The following is a 23,121-nucleotide window of genomic DNA, read 5'->3' on the forward strand; positions in this document are numbered from 1 at the left end:
TTTCAATTGCCAGGGTTCTACGAACTTTCACCAATGCTTTTCCTCATCTGGTTTTCTCACAAATATCAGGACAGCATTAGTATTTCCGTCACCAGTAAAATTTTTTTATTGCTGTCTGCACTATAATAATTCTCATTGTAGTATGAGATCAAAATGTTAAAATGTCCCCCTTCCTAAATTTTTCCGCACAGGGCAGTTGCCTCTCCCCTCTAGTTCTGGCCCTGAAGTCCAGACAAGACCCGGGCTCTGTCCCTTGAGGGATATAAGCCCTTTACCCTATCGGGTTGGGTCTCGCTGGAGTTCTGGCCCTGACACCAACCATGATTCTTTTCAAAAATAAAGTGCAGATTATACAGGGTGCATAGGTAACAGGGCATATAGCCTTTTACTGTCAAACCGTTGTTCCTAGAGGCGTACTTCCAATTAGAGAAAATATCGAAATAACGTTTAGTACTCAGATATACAACTCTTTGCAACATGAATGACATAAGTATTGAATTGAAAAAAAATGATTGAGTCTTTATACCATCCCCGTGTGCTCAAAAACCCAATAAGAGAGTTGTTACCCTGTCTCTCTTGATGAGCTCAACTAAAAAACTTTCATGTTTCTAAGTGAAATATTCGCTGAGATATTCAAATTCAAAAACTGAGGAAAGTTAAAAAACAGCATTAAATGAGGGTAAAATGGGTTTCCCACATTTAAAGCTATTTTTCCCAACTTTTCTATGTTTTTTGAATATCTAAGTGAATATTGCACTTAGAAAAGTGGAATCTATATTTAGTTGGCATCAAGAGAGAGAGACAGGGCAACTACTCCTAATTGGGTTTTCATTTTATTCAACAAATAGGCCCAAGTCAAGAAAGGGATCCTAAACTATCAGATATTTTTATTAACTTATACAGTCGAATCCTGTTTTAACGAATACCGTTATAGCAAAAATCTCGTTTTAACGAACACTTTTCTAATCCCCCCCCCCAAATAAGTTTACATAGGAACAACGCTAGGTAACCTGGAATTCCTTTATAACGAAATTTCATTTTAATGAAGGGATTCCTCTGGTCTCTTGGCGTTTGTTATAATGGGATTCGACTGTATATGCATGCAATTTGGGCTTTCATTTCCTAAGGCAGGGCTGGGCTGGGCTAAGTCGCCACGGCAACTAGAATTGGTTTTGTGCCTAAAGTTTTCTAAATGTGGTTGCTGAGCAATTGTCTAAATTGCAGTCTAAGGGTGACACAAAATTTTTGGATTTCGTTATGCTGTATCTTTTAGTATGGGAAAAGTGATGGAAAACATTGTTTAGGGCTGTTTTTCTTGAGCAAAATACCATGCTTGACTCCTAAGAAATTTGACTGGCATCTAAATATTTCTTCGATTTGTTAAGTCCTGTCCCATGAGGAAAAGTTTCACTCAATAACATGAGTGTTTTAGATTACAAGTATATTCCCAAAAAGAATTATTCTTCTAAACCAAAGTTTTTTTGCACTTTAAGTATTGCAACCTCCAAGGACTCAGCTATAATGGAAGTTATTTATGACAACTCTGTTTCTAATTTTTATAGAATACAAGCAAGAATTAATCTATATACATGAGTAAAATAACACGTTCTGACTGACTGACTTATCATTGCTGAACCAAAACTACTGAAGCTATAAATATGATATTTTGGCAGTAGTTTCATTTCATGATGTAAAGACTCACTAAGAAGGGTTTTTCCAAATTCGCCCTCCCCCCCAAGTTGCACAGAAAATTTACGCCAAGCTGAAACTGCTGAAGCTATAAATATGAATTTGAAAATAGTAGTTTTATTTTGTAATGTACAGACACACTAAAAAGAGATTTTTCAAAATTCAACATCTAAAGGGATCATAAGGAGGGGGGTGTTCACAGGTTATAAGGAGTAATCATCACTGAGCTCAAACCACTGAAGCTATAAATATTAAGTTTGGTCAATGTTAGGTTTATAATATAGACTCACTGAGACAGGATTTCAGAAAATTCATCCCCAAAGGAGGTCATGAGGGGTTTAAAATGGTAAATGTCAGAAATCCTTGTCAAGCAATTCTTAGATTATCAACTTCATGCAAGCAAAGCCCAAGGTAACAGCTAGTTATATACAGTCAATTCTGCTTAGAACATTTTCCCGCTTAGTACAGCTAATTTTTGTGAAGTTAACTTTTTCCCTTTATTGATAATATTAATTTTTCCCAGATACAACGTTTAAATTTTTTGCTATTCCCACTTACAACGTTTGAAAAATTAACAATCGGCTTTTTTTCCTCCCTAGAAAACAGCATACTTATTCAGCATTTTCGCAGGCAAAGAAACGAAAATGGTGTTTGTTTGTGTGCCAGCGATTAACTATTATGTGAAAACTAAAGGTAGAGTTTTTTTTATGGCTCTTTGGAAGCCGGTTATGTTTTCGGCATAAAGAATTGACTGAAAAGTATGTTTTATTTTATTTTTTCCAAGGGTTTTAGGCACAATAATAATTTGAATATTTTTTTCCTTTTTCTCTCATTTCATCCCACAGTGTACAGAGCTTAAACTGCCCTTACCACTGTTCACATACACCAGTGATGTACACTGGTGTATGTGACATACACTCCTGAATGATCAAAGTTATGTCACTGAATAGGGAGACTAACAGAGAACTAGAAAAAGTTCTCAGAAGGGGTTAATTTTTTTTACTCTTTGCGGCCTTATTTAAATTTGCCACACTAGATAGATTCCAAAAAATTATTCTCATAGTGGTGTTAGACGATGTCTGCATATAACAAAAGAATAAAACGGTGGGTTTTCTCATCCACCTCTGAATCTATTGATACAAAATCAAGGCGCAAAAGAGTGACATGGACACAAAACGTGTTCACAACAACAACAACTTGACAGACTTTTAGATGCCAGCATCAAGTAGCATTCAAAGGCAGCTTTTTTCAGATAAGAAAATTCATATTTCCCAATTGTACTCCTTGGAATTTAATTCTTTGCAGAACAGCCAATACAATGCTTTCATGACCTTTGAAATTTCGGAAAATGAAGAAGTAACATTGTTAGATTTTGCAGTTCGAGTCAGAATGTCTCACAGAGCAAGTTAAAAAGAAAAACTCTAAGTGTATGAAATTAAATAAAAATTCTAAAATTTGTGGATGACAGGGCTTTCTAAAGTTACAGGATTCTGTGCTTTCTAACGTTACAACAGCAAAAAATTGAATTTGCCTCAACACATTAAATAATCAAAATGCACAAGAGATTTCTATATATATATATGTATATATACAGGGTGATTATAAAAAACTATCCCGACATATGGGCCCCTAACTATCATACCATTCACAGAAACTGAATGAAATTTTGGCATAGATATTTTGATGTATGCGCTCAAGAATGATATGAAAAACAACAGTGTCACTCTAACAGTTACGGTTACAGTGAGAAAGTTTTGAAAATATCAAAGGCAACACCAAGTTTTTTGTATTGGAATGTGATACCCATTGTGAAAAACCCTAAATAGCATTCGAACGGCAACTGTAGCATGAAAGTCACCGGAGGTAGATAGGCTAAAAGTGAGGACAACCAATAAGGACAGAGAAGCAGCATAAAACAAAGCATTTTATTGTGTTTCACAAATTTTCCACATGACCTCCTTCACACACGATGACACTTTGCATGCGGCAGATGGTGGATAGCACTGCAGCACGTACCATGGCAATAGGAATCTCTTGAATCGCAGTTCTGATGGCATCTTTCAAATCAGACGCAATTTGCGGACGAAACTGATTTGGATTTCAGATATCCCCACAGCCAGAAATCCATTGGTGTGAGATCAGGAGACCTTGGTGGCCACGGAAACAGGAAATGACGGGAGATAACTCTGTCACCAAACTGTTGACTTAAGACACGTTTGACTGAAGACCCTACATGTGGAGGAGCGCCATCTTGCATCCACACAACTTCATATAGAGCATTTTGCCATTGCAATGCGGGAATCGCGTAACGAGTTAACATGTCCAGATAGCGAGCACTCGTTACTGTACATGTTTGCAGATCACCGTCAGTAACCTCTTCAAAAATGTAAGGGACGAGGATGAACGTACTCATTATACCACACCACACAGTCACTTTTTCCTCATGTAATGGACGTGCAAGCACATCATGTGGATTATTGTCTGCCCAGTGCACACAATTTTTCAAATTCACATTACCAGTTAACGAGAAATGCGCCTCATCTGTCCACAGAATGCGTAAAGGCCAGCTGCTATCTTCATCGTACCGGATAAGGAATTGATTCACAAAATCCAGCCATAATTGATAGTCTCCCGCTTCCAACATCTGGACACACTGGAATCGATACGGAAACATGTTTAGAACAGAGCGCAGAATCTTACGGGCAGTTGAATTTGGCAGATTCAGAACACGTGAAACACCACGTGCACTTGCGGGACGAACTGTGCTTATCATAAACTTCTGCAACAGCTTCCGCGGGAACGGAAGGTCGTCCAGACTGAGGTCGATCGCATGTACAACCAGTTTCTTCAAATTTATGAATCAAGTCCCGTACAGCTTTGACAATGCACGGGCCTCGCCGTAATCCATGGTTTCTGCGGTAAACACGCAATGTCTCTGCGGCATTTTGTCCATTCAGGTAATAAATCTTTACGATTTCCCCACATTCTTTCCCTGAAAGCGGAATCTTGTTCGGAATGGCAGAAAGCAACATACGTGGCTCACATTTCGCAGTGCCTCTTCTTTCACCTAGCGTGAGGACGTCAGTCATGACTGTGTCTTACGTAGAACCCGAAATTTGCATTTCTTGGTTTCTTCTTCTCGTTTTGTGGAGGACTAATCAGGCTGGGATCTCAGCCGAAGAAACGGTGTGACGAATGAAACAAACATTAATGCTCTGGTGCACGGCAAAGTCCTTTTTACTTTTTCCTTGCCTAGCTCCTTGATTTTCGTGCTACAGGTGCCATTCCAACGCTATTTAGTGTTTTTCAGTATGGAGATCGCATTCCAATACAAAAAACTTGGTGTTGCCATTTGATATTTTCGAAATTTTCTCACTGTAACCGTAACTGTTAGAGTGACACTGTTGTTTTCCATATCATTCTTGAGCGCATACCTCAAAATACCTTAAGCCAAAATTTCATTCAGTTTCTGTGAATGGTATGATAGTTAGGGGCCCATATGTTGGGATAGTTTTTTTATAATCACCCCGTATATGCTGTATGTTTCTTGTTTTTTCTCTATAAACTACATCCCGTAAATATTTATTGGAATAACAAATACATAATTTCTTCCTATTAAATCTCTATATGCACCGCAATGTTTGTTAACAAATTAAAAACACCACATAAAATATTATGCGCATTTCTCGGCCCAAAATATACTGAGAAATTGAACTTTCTGGATGTTGTGCTGAAACTAATATTTGGAAAGAAAAGTGATTTGCCTAATCCAGGAACCAAACCTGGTATGCAAGGGGATCCAGGTTCAATTCTCAGAGGAGGCAAATCACTTTTCTTTCCAAAAATATTAGTTTCGGCACAACATCCAAAAAATTGAATTTCTCACTACATAAAATAATTATGGTCTGTGAAAACTATGTCTTATAATTCTTATAGACATTTCCCGCTTATAATATTTTTTAGTTGCGATTTTTGAAAACGTTATAAGCAGGATCGACTGTATATACAGAGATTGTTCATTTTTTCTGCAAAGGAAAGGTCCATATGTCTCCAAAATGTTCTTATGTTAAACACACAAAAAGGTTGTGAAGATTTGTTCAGTTTGTGGTGCATCAACTTATACAGAACTTGGAACTTTAAAGGAGGAATATGATTACTTCCCCATAACAATATTATCACATAAAGTTAAACCTGTCAAACTGGATACCTCTGTATCCTGGACACTTCTCTACATTGGACGGTTTTGAATAGAACCAACCATAATACTATAACACAAAATGTCCACAATACTGTTCCTCTATATCTTGGACACCTTTCTAACTTGGACAAATTCTAGTGGAACCGTAGGTATCTAACTTAGACAGATTTTACTGTATATTATTATGTGTAAATAATTCAGACATTGAACTTGCTTTTTTCAAAATTTAACATTCAAATGAATTCCTTATCAAGCTAGATCATTATCATAAGAATTTCTGGCATGAATAACGCAACACTTAGATAGGCCCTAAAGAAAAATGTGCCGAAATCTGTCACGTATGTTGCAGAACAATCAGTGCTAATGCAGAACAATCTTGAATAATTTTAAGAAAAAGTGTAGAAAACACTATTATGGGGATTTTTACTGAGAAACATTTCCAGTCAGCCAAGGGCTCATTGTAGAACAATGCAAAACATTCCACTTTTGGGCATGCCGGCAACTATATAAAAATAAATAAATAATATTAGTGAGGATAAACATGCTTACAATTAGGCATGACAGGATTATTTTCGGAAAGAAAAGGTGAATCATCATCTACCAAATATGACAAATCTGGAGTCACATCCTTCTTTATACATTCTGAGATAAACAGATCATCGCTACTGTCCCCAAATGAAAAAGCTGATGTTTCATCAACTGAAATAAATAAAGGACATACAGTACATATAGGGATCACGGTTAAAAAATGTTCAAGAATGAGTTCATTTTCAAAAACAGCAGAAAAAGTATGCTTTGCAGAAAGTCCAAGCTTTGGTGGGGGGAGGAAACAAACAGTATTTTAAAGGGTATATGGAATCCCCCCCCCCCGATTTTATTGGCTAAAAATATGGAAAAAGTTTTCATCAAAAGTGTGTGTATCTATACTTTATATAAAAACCCCACCCTATATTTCGGACACAATTTCTTATGTTAAAATGCAGTAACTTTGTTAGTAGATTAAAAAGTAATGTTAATACAGTCGATGCTAGTTATAACGACCCCAAGTTACAGTGACCATTCCATTACAATGACTAGTAGGATAAGTCCCAAATGTTTTCATAGAATGACTATCATATATGTTTTACTTTTGATTTAACGACCCTCCCAATATAACGTTCATTTTTGATGGGACAAAGAGGGTCATTATATTGAGCATCAACTGTAATTAATAAATAAAGAAAAAAAGACTAATATACAACAATTTTTTTTTCTGCCACCGGGAAATTAAGACTATTAGTGGCGAGTAATATGCAGTCTTGAAGGTGAACAACAACATCATGATAAACCCAACTGCTGTTATTGCTTGATCGCCAAGTAATGTGGATGGACTTACAAAATGGTGAATGCACCAAACTTCATACTAACACACTACTTCACCAAACACCAACTCTGACCATATTGCTATATTGCAATTTACTGCCATTGGTGAGATGAGTTAGAAGCGAAGGCGCTGTCTATCTGTGATTGCCTCGAGTTCGTTAGGGAAAATACCTTATCTATATCCTCCCTTGGGTTCGAATCCGGGACCCTAACAACAACCTTCACGATGGTAGACGAGCATCTTACCACCATGCCACTCGAGCATTATATATACTAACACACTGACACCATCAGGGTAGCACCATCATGGAAGTGACAGCTGAACTACTGGACATGACCATAGACGAGGACGTATAACTACTATTACCCAACCGTGCATGGACCGCACACACTCCTCTACAGAACTTCTAATGAATATGTAAATGTAGAAACGTGTTGGGTGATTATACACTCATTGCCATAAAAATTTGCGCACCAAGAAATAATTGTGGGATCGAAACGAAAGTTGGCCTGAAGGTACATGTCGGGCAGATATGCAAATGATTAGAAATGCAGCATGATTGCGCATTGCGTAATCCCACTAGAGGGTGTTGAACTTCGTTCTCCTTGGAGTATAAAACAGGTAAGCAGAGCTTGCTGGAGTGTATTTAATCGTTTGCAAAGGAAATGCTGAGGTAGACATGCCGTTACGCCATCGTCGAAGACCATATGAGCAGTTGTCAGAGTTCGATAGGGGAAGAATCATTGGGATGATGGAAGCTGGGTGGTCAGCTCGGCGAGTAGCTCGTCAACTAGGCCGTTCTGATTTTACTGTAAGGAGGTGTTGGGACAAGTGGACAGAAGAGACGTCATTTACACAGCGACCAGGTTCAGGACGCCCTCGACAGACCAGTCGTCGAGAAGACCGTCACATCATCCGAAACGCACGCGTAGAACCAACTGCCTCATTGGCCGCTATCCAGACACAGGCAGCAGCTTCACTACGGGCCCCTGTGTCTTCCCGAACCATCGCAAGGCGCCTGGCTGAAGGACCTCTGGTATCGCGGCGCCCATTACGTGTGCTGCCAATGACACCCACCCACCAACGCCTCTGTTTGGAGTGGTGTCGAGCACGACGGGATTGGACTGCAACGGAATGGAACCAGGTCGTCTTCAGCGACGAATCGAGATTCAACTTGAGCAGTGATGACAATCGTGTTCGTGTGTGGAGGCCCCGTGGTGAATGCTTCAATCCTGCCTTCGCTTTACAGCGACACACCGCTCCCACAGCTGGTGTCATGGTATGGGGTGCTATTGATTACGATACACGGTCACCCCTAACATTGATCCATGGCACAATGACAGCCCAGCGGTATGTCCATAACATCCTTCAGCCACATGTGTTGCCACTCATCGCAGGGCTCCCAGGAGCCATTTTTCAGCAAGACAATACTAGGCCACACACAGCAAGGATGTCACAAGACTGCCTCCGCCACATTACCACCCTTCCCTGGCCTGCTCTATCCCCAGATTTGTCACCAATCGAGCATATCTGGGATCATTTGGGACGGCAAGTTGGACACCCTACGAGGTTGGTCGAACTAGAGGTGCATTTACAGCAACTGTGGAACGAGATGTCTCAGGACATCATACGGAACTTGTATGCCTCAATGCCCGCTCGTATCGCATCGTGCATTCGCGCTAGAGGGGGGTCCAACAGAGTACTAAAACTTCTGTTCATCTGTACTTTTTTCTGCAATAAATGATCCTTTTTCTTGGATTTTCTAATCACTTACTTATATCAATGTAGTACTTACATGTGTAAAATTTCGTTTCATTTTGACGAATTCTTCTGGGTGCGCAAATTTTTATGGCAATGAGTGTATATATACATGGCCCTAACATATTTATATTTTAAGAGTTGTACTTGTTTCATGTATTTAGTGATTTTGATGCGTGCAAATGCTTGAATTTTCATAAAAAATAAGTATCATGTTGAAGGTTTGCCTGCTCTCTATGGAGACTTTTAAAAATGGGAGACTGGCTTACATACCTACCCAATTGACTACCTGTGACTACTGATTGATAACTGAATGACCAGATCAGAACTGACATGTAGAAGATGAATGATGTGATAAAATGGATGACTGTGATTGGTTAATACTATCATTTACCATGACTCACGATTTCAAAAGACTGCTTCAATTGTAGGATTAATCTATGATTGCTGGGTTCTTATTTGGATACAGCATCCATCACCCCACAATCATGTTTATAATTTTGATTCACCTTAGGTACAGTTTGTTTATAGCCTATTGGCCAGTGCAGATTTTATGTTAAGAATTCAGATTGATGATGTATCATACTGATTATATAAATTTATCGTTTGCTGCCTTTGTCCCAGGTAACTATGTTCCTTTGGGTGTATCCTGAAATTTATGAGATAGCATTCTTGAGGAATGCTTCAACATCTCTCTGAGATGTGAAGTAGAATGTGTCTGGTCCTTCAATGATCAATGTCTTGTTGGTAGGTGGCTTCTCAAAGACTGTGCACATATGGAACAACTACAGGTTATAACACCACAGACGTATAATGCTGGCCGGTTGAATTTCTGTCAAATTTAATTGTCAGTTCCAGCAAAGAATAACACTTTAATTACTTAATTATTGTAATTATACAATAAATTAGCAGATGAAATCTTTTTATTATTATTAGCAGTGTATCTCACTGCTAAATGTGAACATATCAGGACTTTGGGTTTCTTATAACAATAACTGATTGATAATTATATCCGAAAAAAAAAATCCTGGTTGTAAGTATGATGACCATACGTCCTGTTTGATCAAATGGGAAATATGGAAATGTGATATTTCTGTTTTTCTTTACCATGTAATTTGTTTCAAAATGTTAAATCATGGATTTTTTCAATTGTTCTAAAACAGAATTTTTCCCTTAGAGCTAAAATCCTTTTTTTTTAAAATTCAGAAATCATGAGAAGTTAGTATGGAACTGTCTAATCTGTATTATGAATTATGATACTTTTTATAATATGCACGGTACACTCTATAGATCTCTTATTAATTTCTCCTGGCCAAGGAAATGTGAATGTGATCAGTTGAAAGAAACTAACCGAAATAAAGGATTTTTTTTTTACCTTATACGCATCTCCACTATAGGAAATAAATTGCAAAAGAAGTGTTTTGCACATGACCATAACGGCTATTACATCCTGATTAAGACTTGTGAACTGAGTACAGAAATTATGATGAAAACAGTCCCTTTGTCAATAAAAGAGGAAGTGGCACACCTTCTGACCCCAACGTAATCTTGCAAGTTAATAACTTACAGCAAGGAAAAAGTCATGTTCAATCTTAGCTTCAAAATATGCTTAGCTTCAAAAAAAAACTTTAGATGGAAAAAAATAGATAACCTAACCTGAAGTCCTGATAACTATGAAAAAATTTTTTCCCCATGTTATGATAATGGTTCGTTCCGTACTTTGCAAAAGTGATAACGATACCCAAATGATAACATTACCCATGAATCTAATTAGCAGTATCTGCTGTATAAGTAAAGATTTTAAAAACAAAGTTCATTAGATAAAAAAAATCCATCTTCATTCATCTCCATCTTTCATTAGATAAAAAAATATATACCATAACTTTCCATGTATTATCTGCGCAAAAAAGTTAGAAATTTGCCAAGTACAGATTATCTTCGGAGTATTATTACATGGATGATGGGTTGCCTTTAGTTTAGAAAAAATTAAACTGGCAGTATGAAGAAAGCGACCATAACTTGCAAATTTACAAAAGATAAGATATCAGATTATGATAAAGTAGGGAATCTAAAATATTTTGAATGCGGAGAGGCACCATATGTGCACAATGACAGGAAAATGTGTCATTCTACCTTACAGGAAATATAGCAGTGGGTAGAGACTTAAGGCATTGGAAAACAACAATCTCAAAGTGGAAGGAATATGGACAATGCTTCTATCTAAAATGGTGACATGGGCCAACCATTTGATGATGAAAATAAAAAAAGCTGCTTGGCAGTCAAGTGGTTAGCATTTAATATATACTTGATAAGATAATTATTTATAAATTACAACACAATTTTTTTTTACTAATTTAATATGGCCATAATATTTACATGGGGCCTGCTTGTTGATCATCCGTTCGTCTTCTATTGCCATCTTCTACTTTGTAGCATTTTGTTTCACAGAATTTTCAGATACATCACAGCATGGTAGTCTTTGGCTGCACGGGTCTGGGTTCGAATCCTGGTTTGGGCATGGATGTTTACTAATACTAACATTTTCCCTAGGCAGATTACACAGGTATCTTGGAAAAATTTAAAAATTATGCTATTAATAAAAAATAAATAAATTACTGTGAACACAGGCTAATTTGGCCCAGGGGTCCCTCTTTGCCCTGAAACGATAAAATAATAAACCATGCTCTAATTACTGTAGAAAACCATTTTAGGAACTAGTTTCTGGTATTGAAGAAACTTTGTCCGAAAATGTTTTTCTACAGTAATAAGAGCATGTTTTATTATTTTATCATTCTAGGACAAAGAAGAACCCCCGTGGCCAAAATAGTCCTATGAGCTATTTTGCCTTCCCTTGCTTACAGTAGCCCAAGTGATTTGATGGATAATGATGTATGAGAATTCATGCAATGGTGTTGATAATATATTTTTTATGAGATCACATCTTTTCCATGCTTTTTTTGTATTATAGCTTGGTAGAGATATATATTCATTTATTAAAATACAAAAATCCACTGCTATAAATCTACAAATTTTGGCATGGATATGGATAATGTGATCACTTCTTGATTTTTTTTGTGATGTTTAATATCCTGCACATAATTTGATGGGTAGATTATACACAGAAAAATTATAGTAAATGAAATATAGCAACAATTGCATAATAAGAACAATCATAAATACACAGTAATTAGTACCTACAAAGAGAGGAAGGCAGCATTTGCTGACAGGCAGGCGAAGTTTCTGGAGGGGAAAGAGATGACATATGCTCATCAGCTGAAGTACTAGGTGAGCTAACCTCTATACATGGTTTCTTTCTTTTACGTTCAACAAATTCTTCATCTAATAAGCATATAAGAAAAGTTTAAGAAAAATTGTATGCGATGATAAGGATGTTTATTAGACTGGGACAATTTTTAAAAATTCTGAATGAAGGAAGCATTTTTGAAGAAAAGCAAGCAAACAACCTTTTCTGAATGTATTTAATGTGCTGATTCCGAATATTTTGTTTGCCACTCTAGATTTTAATGCTTCAAATCGCTAAAAAACAAAATGGTGGCCACACAAAATGAGGTCCCAATAACCTTTGAAGGAGCAGAAAGAAAATAGTGATCTTGGTGTCCAACATCATGTTTTTGGGTATGCTGAATCCAAATATTATGCTTTCTACTAAATTTTAAGCTACTTGCTGCAAATCACTAAAAACAAAATGGCGGCCACATGCATTCATGCAATGTTACGTATCTATACTTTTGAACTACGAATAAAACAGTGATTCTTGTGTTACAATAGGTTTTAAATACAGAAAAAAGTATAGAACATTGCTAAAGTAAAGATGTAAAATAAAAATATTACTCAAAACACAAGATCACTGAAATATTAAAAGTACCAGTGTGTATGATAAATCCTTATCCAACCTCATTTTGCCTACAAAAAAAGAGTATAACATTTTTCGTTGCGAATATTCATGCACTCCTTAGGGCCAGTATTTGTACATTTGCAAGCTGCAGTACATACAAGCTGGCCTTTCCTGCAGGAACATGTAGTGGATATACAACCACCCAAATATCTACAGGTGACAATGTCGTTTTAGGATTGTGAAATTGGTGGCAGTGATTGACAATTTGGAATGAGCTGTCCATCAACCATTTACCATCCCAAAGGTGGTGGTAAGAGGTTTTAGTATGACTGATTGCCTCCACACCATGGCTTGACAGTGGGCCCGTTCTACATGAGACCGTAGTGCAGGGGTTCTCAACCGGTGCTCCATGTGCACCTCCCAGGGGCTCTGGCGACTAAAAAAGGCTGAGTCAAAAAAGGTTAAGAACCGCTGCCGTAGTGCATCGGTAGTATGTGCTTGTGGTGTTTTTCCTTTGCTGAACGGCTCAACTCTGGCTTCATCACAGCTGCTTGCCTCCCAGTGCACCATAACACTAGCATGTGAACTTCTCTTATCTTTTCTGCTGTTTCTTGTTTCAATTTGCCAACACCAAGATTTAGTAGATCATTATTATTAGTGTTAAATATTTTCATGCTGTCTTTCTCTGGATCCCCGCAATGTGGGATACTGTGTTGTATCCTGTTATGGCGTGGAATGGGATGAGAGTTTCGAAGACAAGATCCATAAATGAAAGTTTCAGTCTGATTTCATGCACTGGACTATTTTCATAACATTTGAATTCAGCATACCCAAAAACATATTTGACACCAAGATCACTATTTTCCTTCTGCTCCCCTTTAAAAGTTATTAGGACCTCATTTTGTGTACCGCCATTTTGTTTTTTAGTAATTTGAAGCATCAAAATCGAGACTGGCAAACAAAATATATGAAATCAGCACATCAAATACATTCAGAAAAGGTTGTTTGCTCGCTTTTCCTCAAAAATGCTTCCTATGCTTTTTACAGCCTCATTTTTGAGAATTTGCACCAGTCTATATTTCACAAACATATACAGTGCCTCAGATGTAATGCAAGATTTGTATTCAGGACCTACACATCTATGCTTCCTCCCCCCTCCGAATAAGCAGCATCACTGTAAGCATAAGCAGCAGAGTTCATTACAGTTCAAGTTGATTATAACAACCATTCCATCATTACAATGACTGGTACAACAAGTCCCATATTTTCTCATATGACGACTTTCCCATATGTTTTCCATTAGTGCAACATCCATTTTTGACATAAAAATTAGGTCAATTAGTTAATTTTTATAATGAACATCAACTGCATACACATTGCAGCTAGTCATGATCATGCCGCAATGATACATGCAGCAATCATTAAAACACATCAATTTGTAGTGAAAGTTTCACTGAGACAATAGGCAATATGATCATTTTGCCCACATCATTTTGTCTTACTTGAGTGATATACAATGAAATTTGATGTATATATATATATTTTATTTCTTATAATTACATTTTTAATTGGGTTGCTGTATTTTAGAAATATATGACATCCATATTTGATATGGGTATCTTTTGCTTAGATACCTCGTTGGACATTTTGCCTGTTGTGACCTAGTATTTGTATTTGGAAACTAGTGCAAAATGGACACTCTATGAGACAGGAACCTGTATTGAATAGAATCAAACAATATTCTCATCAATGAATAGTACTATGATGTACAGTGTCATTAGAAGTGCTTTGAATAATTTAATTTTAATTGATTCTAGAGGTGCTCCGACCCATATCACAAATCAATGGGGTTCGAACCCGGGATCTCGTGATGCGAGTCCTTCACCATGACCACTCGACCACCACAGCGGCACCAGCAGCAAGTGCTAAGGCTGATGGGGAGCATGTGAATGCAGAGGTAAATTTATGATTTTGCTACCCAAGGGGTATACAATTTATTTTCCCTCTTCCCATTCTAGTGTAATATGCTTCACCCACCGTTACTTGAATTAGATGAGATATAGAATCCCCCTTTTCCCCTAAATAAATGTGTGTGTTTATGTACAAACACAGTCTCTAAAGAAACATAGCAAGGGATGTCTTACAACATGTGATTTTTCCAGATATAAAAATGCATAGAGTGTTTTGAACATAGGCGGAGGTAGACTTGGAAGTCTAGGGGGGGGGGGCACAGTCATTATAGCTGGGGGTAGCACGATGATGATGATGTCAATTCATACATTGGTGAAATAAATTAAGAGAATTTGCATATTTTATTGATTGCGAGAACACCTGCTGTTTGCATCCCGCTCACTTCTACGGACAGGAGAATCTGTTTATCATGGTGCAGAGAGCATAGAGATTGGAGTATGGATCAATGGGCGACCATTCTCTTCACTGATGAGTCCCGGTTCAGCCTAAGCACCGATTCTCACCGTACGTTCATATGGAGAGAACCAGGGACTCGCTACCTACCCTCCAATGTCCGCGAAATCGACCATTATGGCGGAGGAGGTTTAATGGTCTGGGCAGGCATCATGCTGGATGGCCGCACACCTCTCCATGTCTTTGAAAGAGGCACTGTGACTGGTGTGAGGTATAGGGATGAGGTCTTGGAGCCCCATGTTTGCCTTTTCAGGGGTGCAGATGGCCCTGAGTTCATTTTAATGGATGATAACGCAAGGCCACATAGAGCTCTTCTGCTTGACGATTTTCTAGAGAGTTAGGATATTCGCCGGATGGATTGGCCAGCCAGATCTCCAGACTTTAATCCTATAGAGCATGTCTGGGACGCTCTGGGGAAGGCAATTGCAACTCGCAAAACCCCCTCCGGGAACCATCCAGGGAATGAAAACAGCGTTGCTGAACGAGTGGGACCAATTGCCACAGGAAATGACAAACTGCCTTATTTCAAGTATGAAATCACGCTGCAAGACCTGTATATCTGTAAGAGGGGACCATAGCCCCTATTAACCCATCTATTAACCCATTTTTTTGTTTATTCTGCAACCGCTGTTTCATACCTTCCAACTCCAACGAGTGTTACGCACGATCATGAGTGTGTACTACAATTATTGAATGGTTATTTGTTTTGTATTGTATCAATGTATGTACATATCAAATTTCATTAAAATCGGTACAGTAGTTCTAGAGATAATCGACCAAGTCTGCAAATTCTCTTAATTTCTTACACCAGTGTATATACATTAGATCAGTTGACCCCACCTTTGATGCTGGGGGGAAGGGGGGCAATGCCCCCCCCCCGCTCCCCCCATATCTCCACCCATAGTTATGAAGAACCTGAGGTTCTGATGTAAATACCTTCCATAATTTTTTAGCATTCTGAACAATGCATGAATGTCAACAATTACACTGTGTAAAATTTTTCTTCTATTCAATCTACAACGATGTATGCATCAGAACTTACCATCACATACTGGTTTATATGTGAAACATTTGCTATCACTATGATAACCATCTGTTGACCTATAAAGCTGAAAATGTACTTCAACTGGTTCCCTAATGTCAAGGTTTCTATATGGCGGTGTCTTAAAAACTATCGTCACCTGAAGAAAAACACAAAATTCCATTATTAACCACCAGCACATAATAATTCATGGATAAAAATTCATAAGCAAACAGACTGGGATAAATGATTTCCTTCGAAGCATAATCCTGCTATATCGTCATTATGGGCAATTCATTACTTTTTCACTTAATCTTTCTGCAATAAGTGGGTTGAGCTGAAACTGTGTGTGTGTGTGTGCCTAACAATGTGAGTCTGCATTTAATACGTTGTCAATATTTTTCTATAGTTTTTGGACAAAGTAACTCTTTTTGATTAATGGATTAATGTTGCACATGATGTTAATGTTGTGATCTATATTTCAAATTGAGAGTGAAGTACAATGATTGAATATTTGTACTGTTTCTTCAATAGTGAGACATTTTAACACATTATAAGAGGGTGAAAAGTTTCGCTAAAACATACACGATGGCATTGCACGAAAGAGCTCAAACTTCACTCCGAAAGGGAGAAAAAAATTAAGGCATCAAATTTAAATGAAAAGATAGAGAAAAAAATCTCACATTATGCCACACATCAACATCCTTGTTGAAATCGGCATCAGCTTGCCAAATGACTTCATCATCATCATTCTTTTCATAAAACTTTATGGCAATGCTTTCTAAAAGTTTTAAACAACGGTTAAATTAAAATACATGGACAAAAAAACATTCAATTTTTTTTCAAAAAAAAAAAAAAAAGGTAAAACAAATACAATAAACTTTCAGTAACTCGACAACCCAAAAGTATCTACAAACATATTGACATCTCAATACCATCTAAAACAGAAATTTTTGCATCCATTCCAACATTCACAATTTCTTTTGATCTGAAATTTTCTGTATAAAGTTTTCATACTTGGGATAACTCCTTGATCCAGTGGTTGTGAAATTGCTGTTGAATTAGGTAGTAAAAAGCGTAATTTGATTGCTGAAAGGTCTATTATTTTTGGATGAGCGGGGAAATTATCCAAAATAAATAAAACATTTTTCTTCACTCCTCACTTGAAAATTTTCTATCTAGCTTCCTCGACTGTTTGAAAATCTCTCATGTCATACATGTCTTTTGGTTGCCATCATAGTCCACAAGAAGAGTTTGACATTTTTAAAGCACTGCAGATTTTTTGATTTTCTGGTAACTAATGGTTTTAATATTTTGGAACCATCTGAGTTTGCTGCCAAAAGAACTGTCAAACGAGCTTTGTGTTTTTACCTCCTTCACATTTTTCTCTTTTGAAGGCAAGAGTTTCGTCAGACAAAAGGCAAAAAAATAAACCCGTCTCATCACAATTAAATGCACCTGAATCTTTATACTCTTCTATAAGTGGTTTAAGAATATCATTTTCCCAATTTTCACCTAGGGTTGGGTTTTTGACATGACAAGCGTCAAAAACTGGTTTAAACCATCAAAAACTGTCGAAAACCTAAATGAATGCCTTTTGACAATGTTTTGAATACAATAGGTGTACAACATGATGAAAAACTTACTTTTTGGCATATTACAATGTTTTATTTTTAAACATTAATTTATTGCAATAATTAAAACAAAATATTAATTATAATTTGCAATTTTGATTTTTTTAACATAAGAGTCTAGAACATATAAAATATAATTTTATAGTTTATTTATCTAAGCTACTCATTACCTGTGTTCAATTTGCTAAGTGAAATAGAGCTGCTTATTCAAAATATGTATAATAGGGAATCCGGGTTAGGTTTTTGACCCCAGAAACTAACTCTGTATTAAAACTATCAAAATCTTACTGTCAATGATGTCAAATAGTTTTTGTTAACTTGATAGATATGTTAAATAACAAAACACTTACTTTTATTTAGATTGAAGGGTTTTATATTCAGAATTATAATTACTGAGGAAAAATACCAATTTTGATATTTTAAATTTTGTGATCTGCCCAAAATTTTATTCCATATAAAAATTCTCATGCAGCATCTGTTAATGCACTAATTAAACTCATTTATTTTCACCTAAAAATTTCTTAGATCAGGGTGTATAAATTCACAGAGCTTTAAAGAGTATTTTCAACCAAAGCAGAGCTGACAAGACTTGATACCCAAAGCATTTGTTTTGCACGTTTGAATACAGCTTCAATTGGAAAACCATTGCATTATAAATGCTAGTAAATGTACCATATCATAGTGCAAAAGTAAGAATAAACCAAGTTTGACATATACAAGCTAGCATTGCCAAATTAAATGATGTTTTAGTCCTACAATTTAGTATTTTGATCGCTAGATATATTTCAATGTTATGCACAACAAGAGTATCATTTTAAGTATCACTGGTTATCTAGATAATTTAATAACAGAAATCACCATACATATATGATGTAATAAACCTTTTTTTAAACTCTTATCTGCTGTAAAACGAGTACATCAGATGGTTTATATCAATGCACACATATATAAGCAGTTGAAGAAATTTTTTAAGATCAAGAATCATTTTGAATCAGAGAATGTCAAATCATTCCATAGTTTTCCCTTTCGTGTTTATGCTATGCTTTATTCAAATTGTATATTTTATAAGGAAAAAAAATATATACATATTGTGCAAAATAATTTTGTAGAGAGTAGACAATTATTTTAGAATCATATTAAATATTTATTCTTTGTATAACATAGTCACTTTAAACATTACATGCAATTAACGTGTGCATTTCCAATGGGAATTTTTATATCCAAAAGCAATATTTGAAGTTTTTGACAGTTTTTGACGGAGGGTTTTTGACGTGACGGTTTAAACTGTCAAAAACTGTCATGTGTCAAAAACCTGCCAACCCTGTTTTCAACAGTTTCTTGAAATGCAGATACGCTCTCTTCAAAACTCCTAAAAACAATGCAGTGATGCTTTTTGAATCGGGTCAACCAACCACTGCTCGCAGTGAAATCACCTTGATTGAGACTTTCTGTGAAATTATTATTGCTCCTGATAATGGGATCGAGTGAGATGAGGGGATTTGAATAACGAGAGTTGCTTCTTCTACATCTTAAAAGTCTTATTTTCTTATGTGTTTTCTGCTCGATTAATAAGCAGATTCAAATTCTGACAAAATTTTGTCCCTATTTTTAGCAAATGGTGAAATAGTGTTCTGTGCAACTCTGTGCTTTTTGGCGAGTTCACGTAATTACCTGAGTTTTACCCGATTCTAGTTTTTCCAAATTTTGGGGCTTCCCTTTTGCCTACTTTTGGTGACAAGGTGTGGGGTAAGCAATTATGTGTGAAAATAAGAAAGTTAAAGAAAATAGAGTTCAACAAGGACAAAATCCTAGTTACAGCTCCAAATTACAGAGTGGAGAATTTTTTGTTGTTGTTGTAATATTTGACTCTTGTTTGCTGATTAGTAAAAACACTTAGGGGAGAGAAACTGTTAAATGTTGATTTTAAAGTAGCACAAGAGGCGGATTTAATGACCCAGGACCCAGACCTCTAAAGGCCCTGAAAAACACAAACTTCACACTTTTTCTAATTTTGAGGGGCCCAATATTTTCTTTTGCACGCTGGGCCACAACCGACTTTAATCCCCCACTGAATAGCATTCACTTGTTTCCACTAGTTTTCACTTGTTGCACTCATCCTTGTTTCATCATGTAACCTCAAGTGAATGATACAAACATATTTAAGGCATTTATTAATTAACAGTAATATATATACCCTGATCACCCCACATTTAAATCATCTCCTCCTAAAAATGATTTTTTCGTAAAATAGACACATTTTGGGTAATGCTTGGAGGCCTCCAACATTGTTTTTTAGATTGAAATTTGAAGTGTTCTTCCAAAAAAAAGAAAATCGTAAAAAATAGGAACATATAAAAAGGATGAAAAAAATTTGCGTGGGGGGGATAGGGAAGAGCAAACAAGCCTTGTTGGTTGAAATCATTATCAGCCTATGCCCAGCTTGTCTTTTGTTGAAAAGAAGTGGGGGACCGACATGCACTACAGAATTTCTACTTAATAAAACTACTACTACTATTTTACCATACATGCACCTCATACACACTCCTCTACAGAATTTCTAACAAGCCTGTACATGCGGAATGTGCTTGTACGTGTTGTGGACCTAGCATGAAGGCTGTTTCACTAAAAATTACTTGATAATACTTGAGTGTCCTCCCTCCTCCCAGGTTGTTATTCCTTGACTGTGGACTCAATCACAGCAAAGAGAGACAGAGAGAGAGAGAGAACCACAGACAAAATTCTTTACACTCTGGCCATGAAAGCCTTACTTTCCGTTTTGATAAAAAATTTCTTCGAATATCTTTCCATCTTTCCTATTTACGAAGTAATTACTCAAGTTCATTAAAGTTTCTAAAAACGAATGTTGGCTATCAAAACCATTCCTCTAACTGTGAGAGTGTGTACCTAACAGTCTGAGTACATATATATATAGTGTTGTGTGTCTCTGATTTTTCAGTGCTGCTATTTGAATTTCAGAAGTGAAGTGTAATGAGATTTAATATTGTACTGTTGAGGGCCTGTTGCTCTCTGTAGCAAAATTTTTTAACGGGATGATTGACTTGCATTCACATCTAGAAGTTGGGAACCACAGAAAACCAACTTCAGCCAACCATCACTGTGGCAACAGTAGAGTTTGAACCAACTTGTGATGCGAGTGTATCACTATGACCACTCAATCCCCCACAGCTTACTTTTTCTTACTTTCTTTCTTTCAAACCGAGCACAACCCAGGTCCATCGCTATGGCAATTTACTACCTAGTGAAAAATTCTCATTTTCATTTTTCAGCTTTTGGTTGCCATAATTCATTTTTTAATTTAAAAAATAAATATATTTACACGACACCTATTTGGCTGATATACTTCGTTCTTTTCATCTTTCTTTCAGGTCAAAAGAAATAAGATGATTTATGCCTATCACAAGTACAGAAGTGTCATGGGGTGGAAAGCATTTTACTAGCGTTTAGCTACTGCTCTCTTCCCTGTCCCAGCTTTCTTCATCACATTATCAATTAACTGTTTTCTACCATATTCATTCAAACATTTGTTCTTTTTTCTTTCTCTTTGCATTTTCTTTCAAATATTGTAAAATATATAATTTAATTACAAACTCTATTTGCATAGTATTGTTGTAATTTATTGGGGACAAATAAATTATGTTATGTTGTGAGTTATGCCGGAAGAGTAAGCTTGTGTACCTAACAGTCTGATTGTGTATCTAGTGTTGTGTATGGTTTTTCAGTGCTGCCATCTATATTTCAGAAGTGAAGTAAATGATGTGCAATGACTGAATATTTGTACTGTTTGTAAGCTTGTTGCTGTCTGTGGCGACAACTTCAACCGACCACCACTGTGGCAACAGTGGGGCTTGAACCTGGGTCCCTGTCAAGTCTGTCACTATGACCACTCAACAACCACAGTGGCTTTTTGCTTTTGAACTCACAGAATTAAGGCCTGACTTAACCCTTCATCGCGATCAAACTTCACATGTGGTGATCAATTGCACGACTTAATTTTTTAATCCATTACATTATTTCACGATCTCTGCATGTTTGGTATCATTCAAAGGAGGAATAATGTGACTTTGTAAAGTCTCCCTCTCTCTTAGTCATTATTATATCATTTTCATTTATCATATTTTATTGCGAGTGGTTCAATAATATGAATTTTTCAACATTTTCTTTCACACACTCTGCACATTTGTGGCTCAACATTTATTGCAGAAAAATGATTATATGCACCTTCCTTCTCATGGATGAAGTGTTGCTGTGCCGGAGCTTTTATGGCAGTGTTTTCAAATGGGTCGAGATCCCCCCCAGGGGGCCGCAGTTGCAGCCTTTTGTGCATTTGAACGATACTATAGATAACGCCTAATATTTTATTGTGCTTAATATTAAAACTTGCGTTTCTTAATTCATTTCCTTACTCACCATTTTGAGGATGCGTCCCTTATAGTCAGATAATTTAAAAGATGTATTCTTGTTATTAGCTGCAGGTAATGTAGGGGATGATCTCTGAAAAGGTTTTACTTACTCTTCTCTATTTTATCACACCAAACAAACACTTCTGTGCCTCCATTTGCAAGGCCTTCAATGCAACTTATTCTAGCGATTCTTAAAGAGCCGCACTTGTTGGAATCTTGTTTAACTGAAAGTAATAATAATAATAAATAATAAATACTACTCTATAACTAAAAAAATAATAAAAACATTAGGTATAACATTATGTAATATGATATTTGCATTCTCAGATGTAGAAATTATATATCCATTTGAGGAATTTTCCTTTCTCTATGACATTTCTTGGAAACTAGATTTCATTCCCCCCATACCATTGTTTATAAAAGATATACATAGATTTATAAATGCTCACATTTACCTAATTCAATATGGCTGTTCTGAAAGTTTGTGGACTGAGATTACCATCTCAGGCCAGAGTCATTAAATGGATTTGGTGCATGCTTAGTTTTTTGAAACAAAAATGCCACGATGTGTACTAAGCCCAACTAAAAACTCTTGTACACTTAGTGCACTGACTACAAAGCTGTTTGACTAGAGACAAGCTATTTCATACAATGAAGCCAAATAAGACTGCAGTAAAACCTCACTGTAACAATTACTTGATATAACGATAAATCCCTCTACAATGATATTTCTTCAAGTCTTGCTTGGAATTGTCTA

At 36.5% G+C, this 23,121-nt stretch overlaps 1 protein-coding gene across 1 annotated transcript in view; it reads right to left on the reverse strand.

Annotated features, from left to right (window-relative positions):
• LOC149079438 (nuclear factor NF-kappa-B p100 subunit-like) overlaps window positions 1–23,121 on the reverse strand; it is an 81,841-nt gene that overhangs the window by 34,751 nt on the left and 23,969 nt on the right. The window contains exons 7-11 of the mRNA XM_089240161.1: window positions 22,475–22,588; window positions 16,993–17,090; window positions 16,331–16,469; window positions 12,207–12,347; window positions 6,437–6,586 (exon numbers count right to left, since the gene is read on the reverse strand). Coding sequence (XP_089096287.1) covers window positions 6,437–6,586; window positions 12,207–12,347; window positions 16,331–16,469; window positions 16,993–17,090; window positions 22,475–22,588 — 642 coding nt within the window. The remainder of the gene's footprint in view (window positions 1–6,436; window positions 6,587–12,206; window positions 12,348–16,330; window positions 16,470–16,992; window positions 17,091–22,474; window positions 22,589–23,121) is intronic.

This window comes from Pholcus phalangioides, unplaced genomic scaffold (genome assembly GCF_987345545.1).
Source record: "Pholcus phalangioides strain wild (caught in Gottingen) unplaced genomic scaffold, Ppha-v1.0 ptg000012l_1, whole genome shotgun sequence".
Classification (NCBI taxonomy): domain Eukaryota; kingdom Metazoa; phylum Arthropoda; class Arachnida; order Araneae; family Pholcidae; genus Pholcus; species Pholcus phalangioides.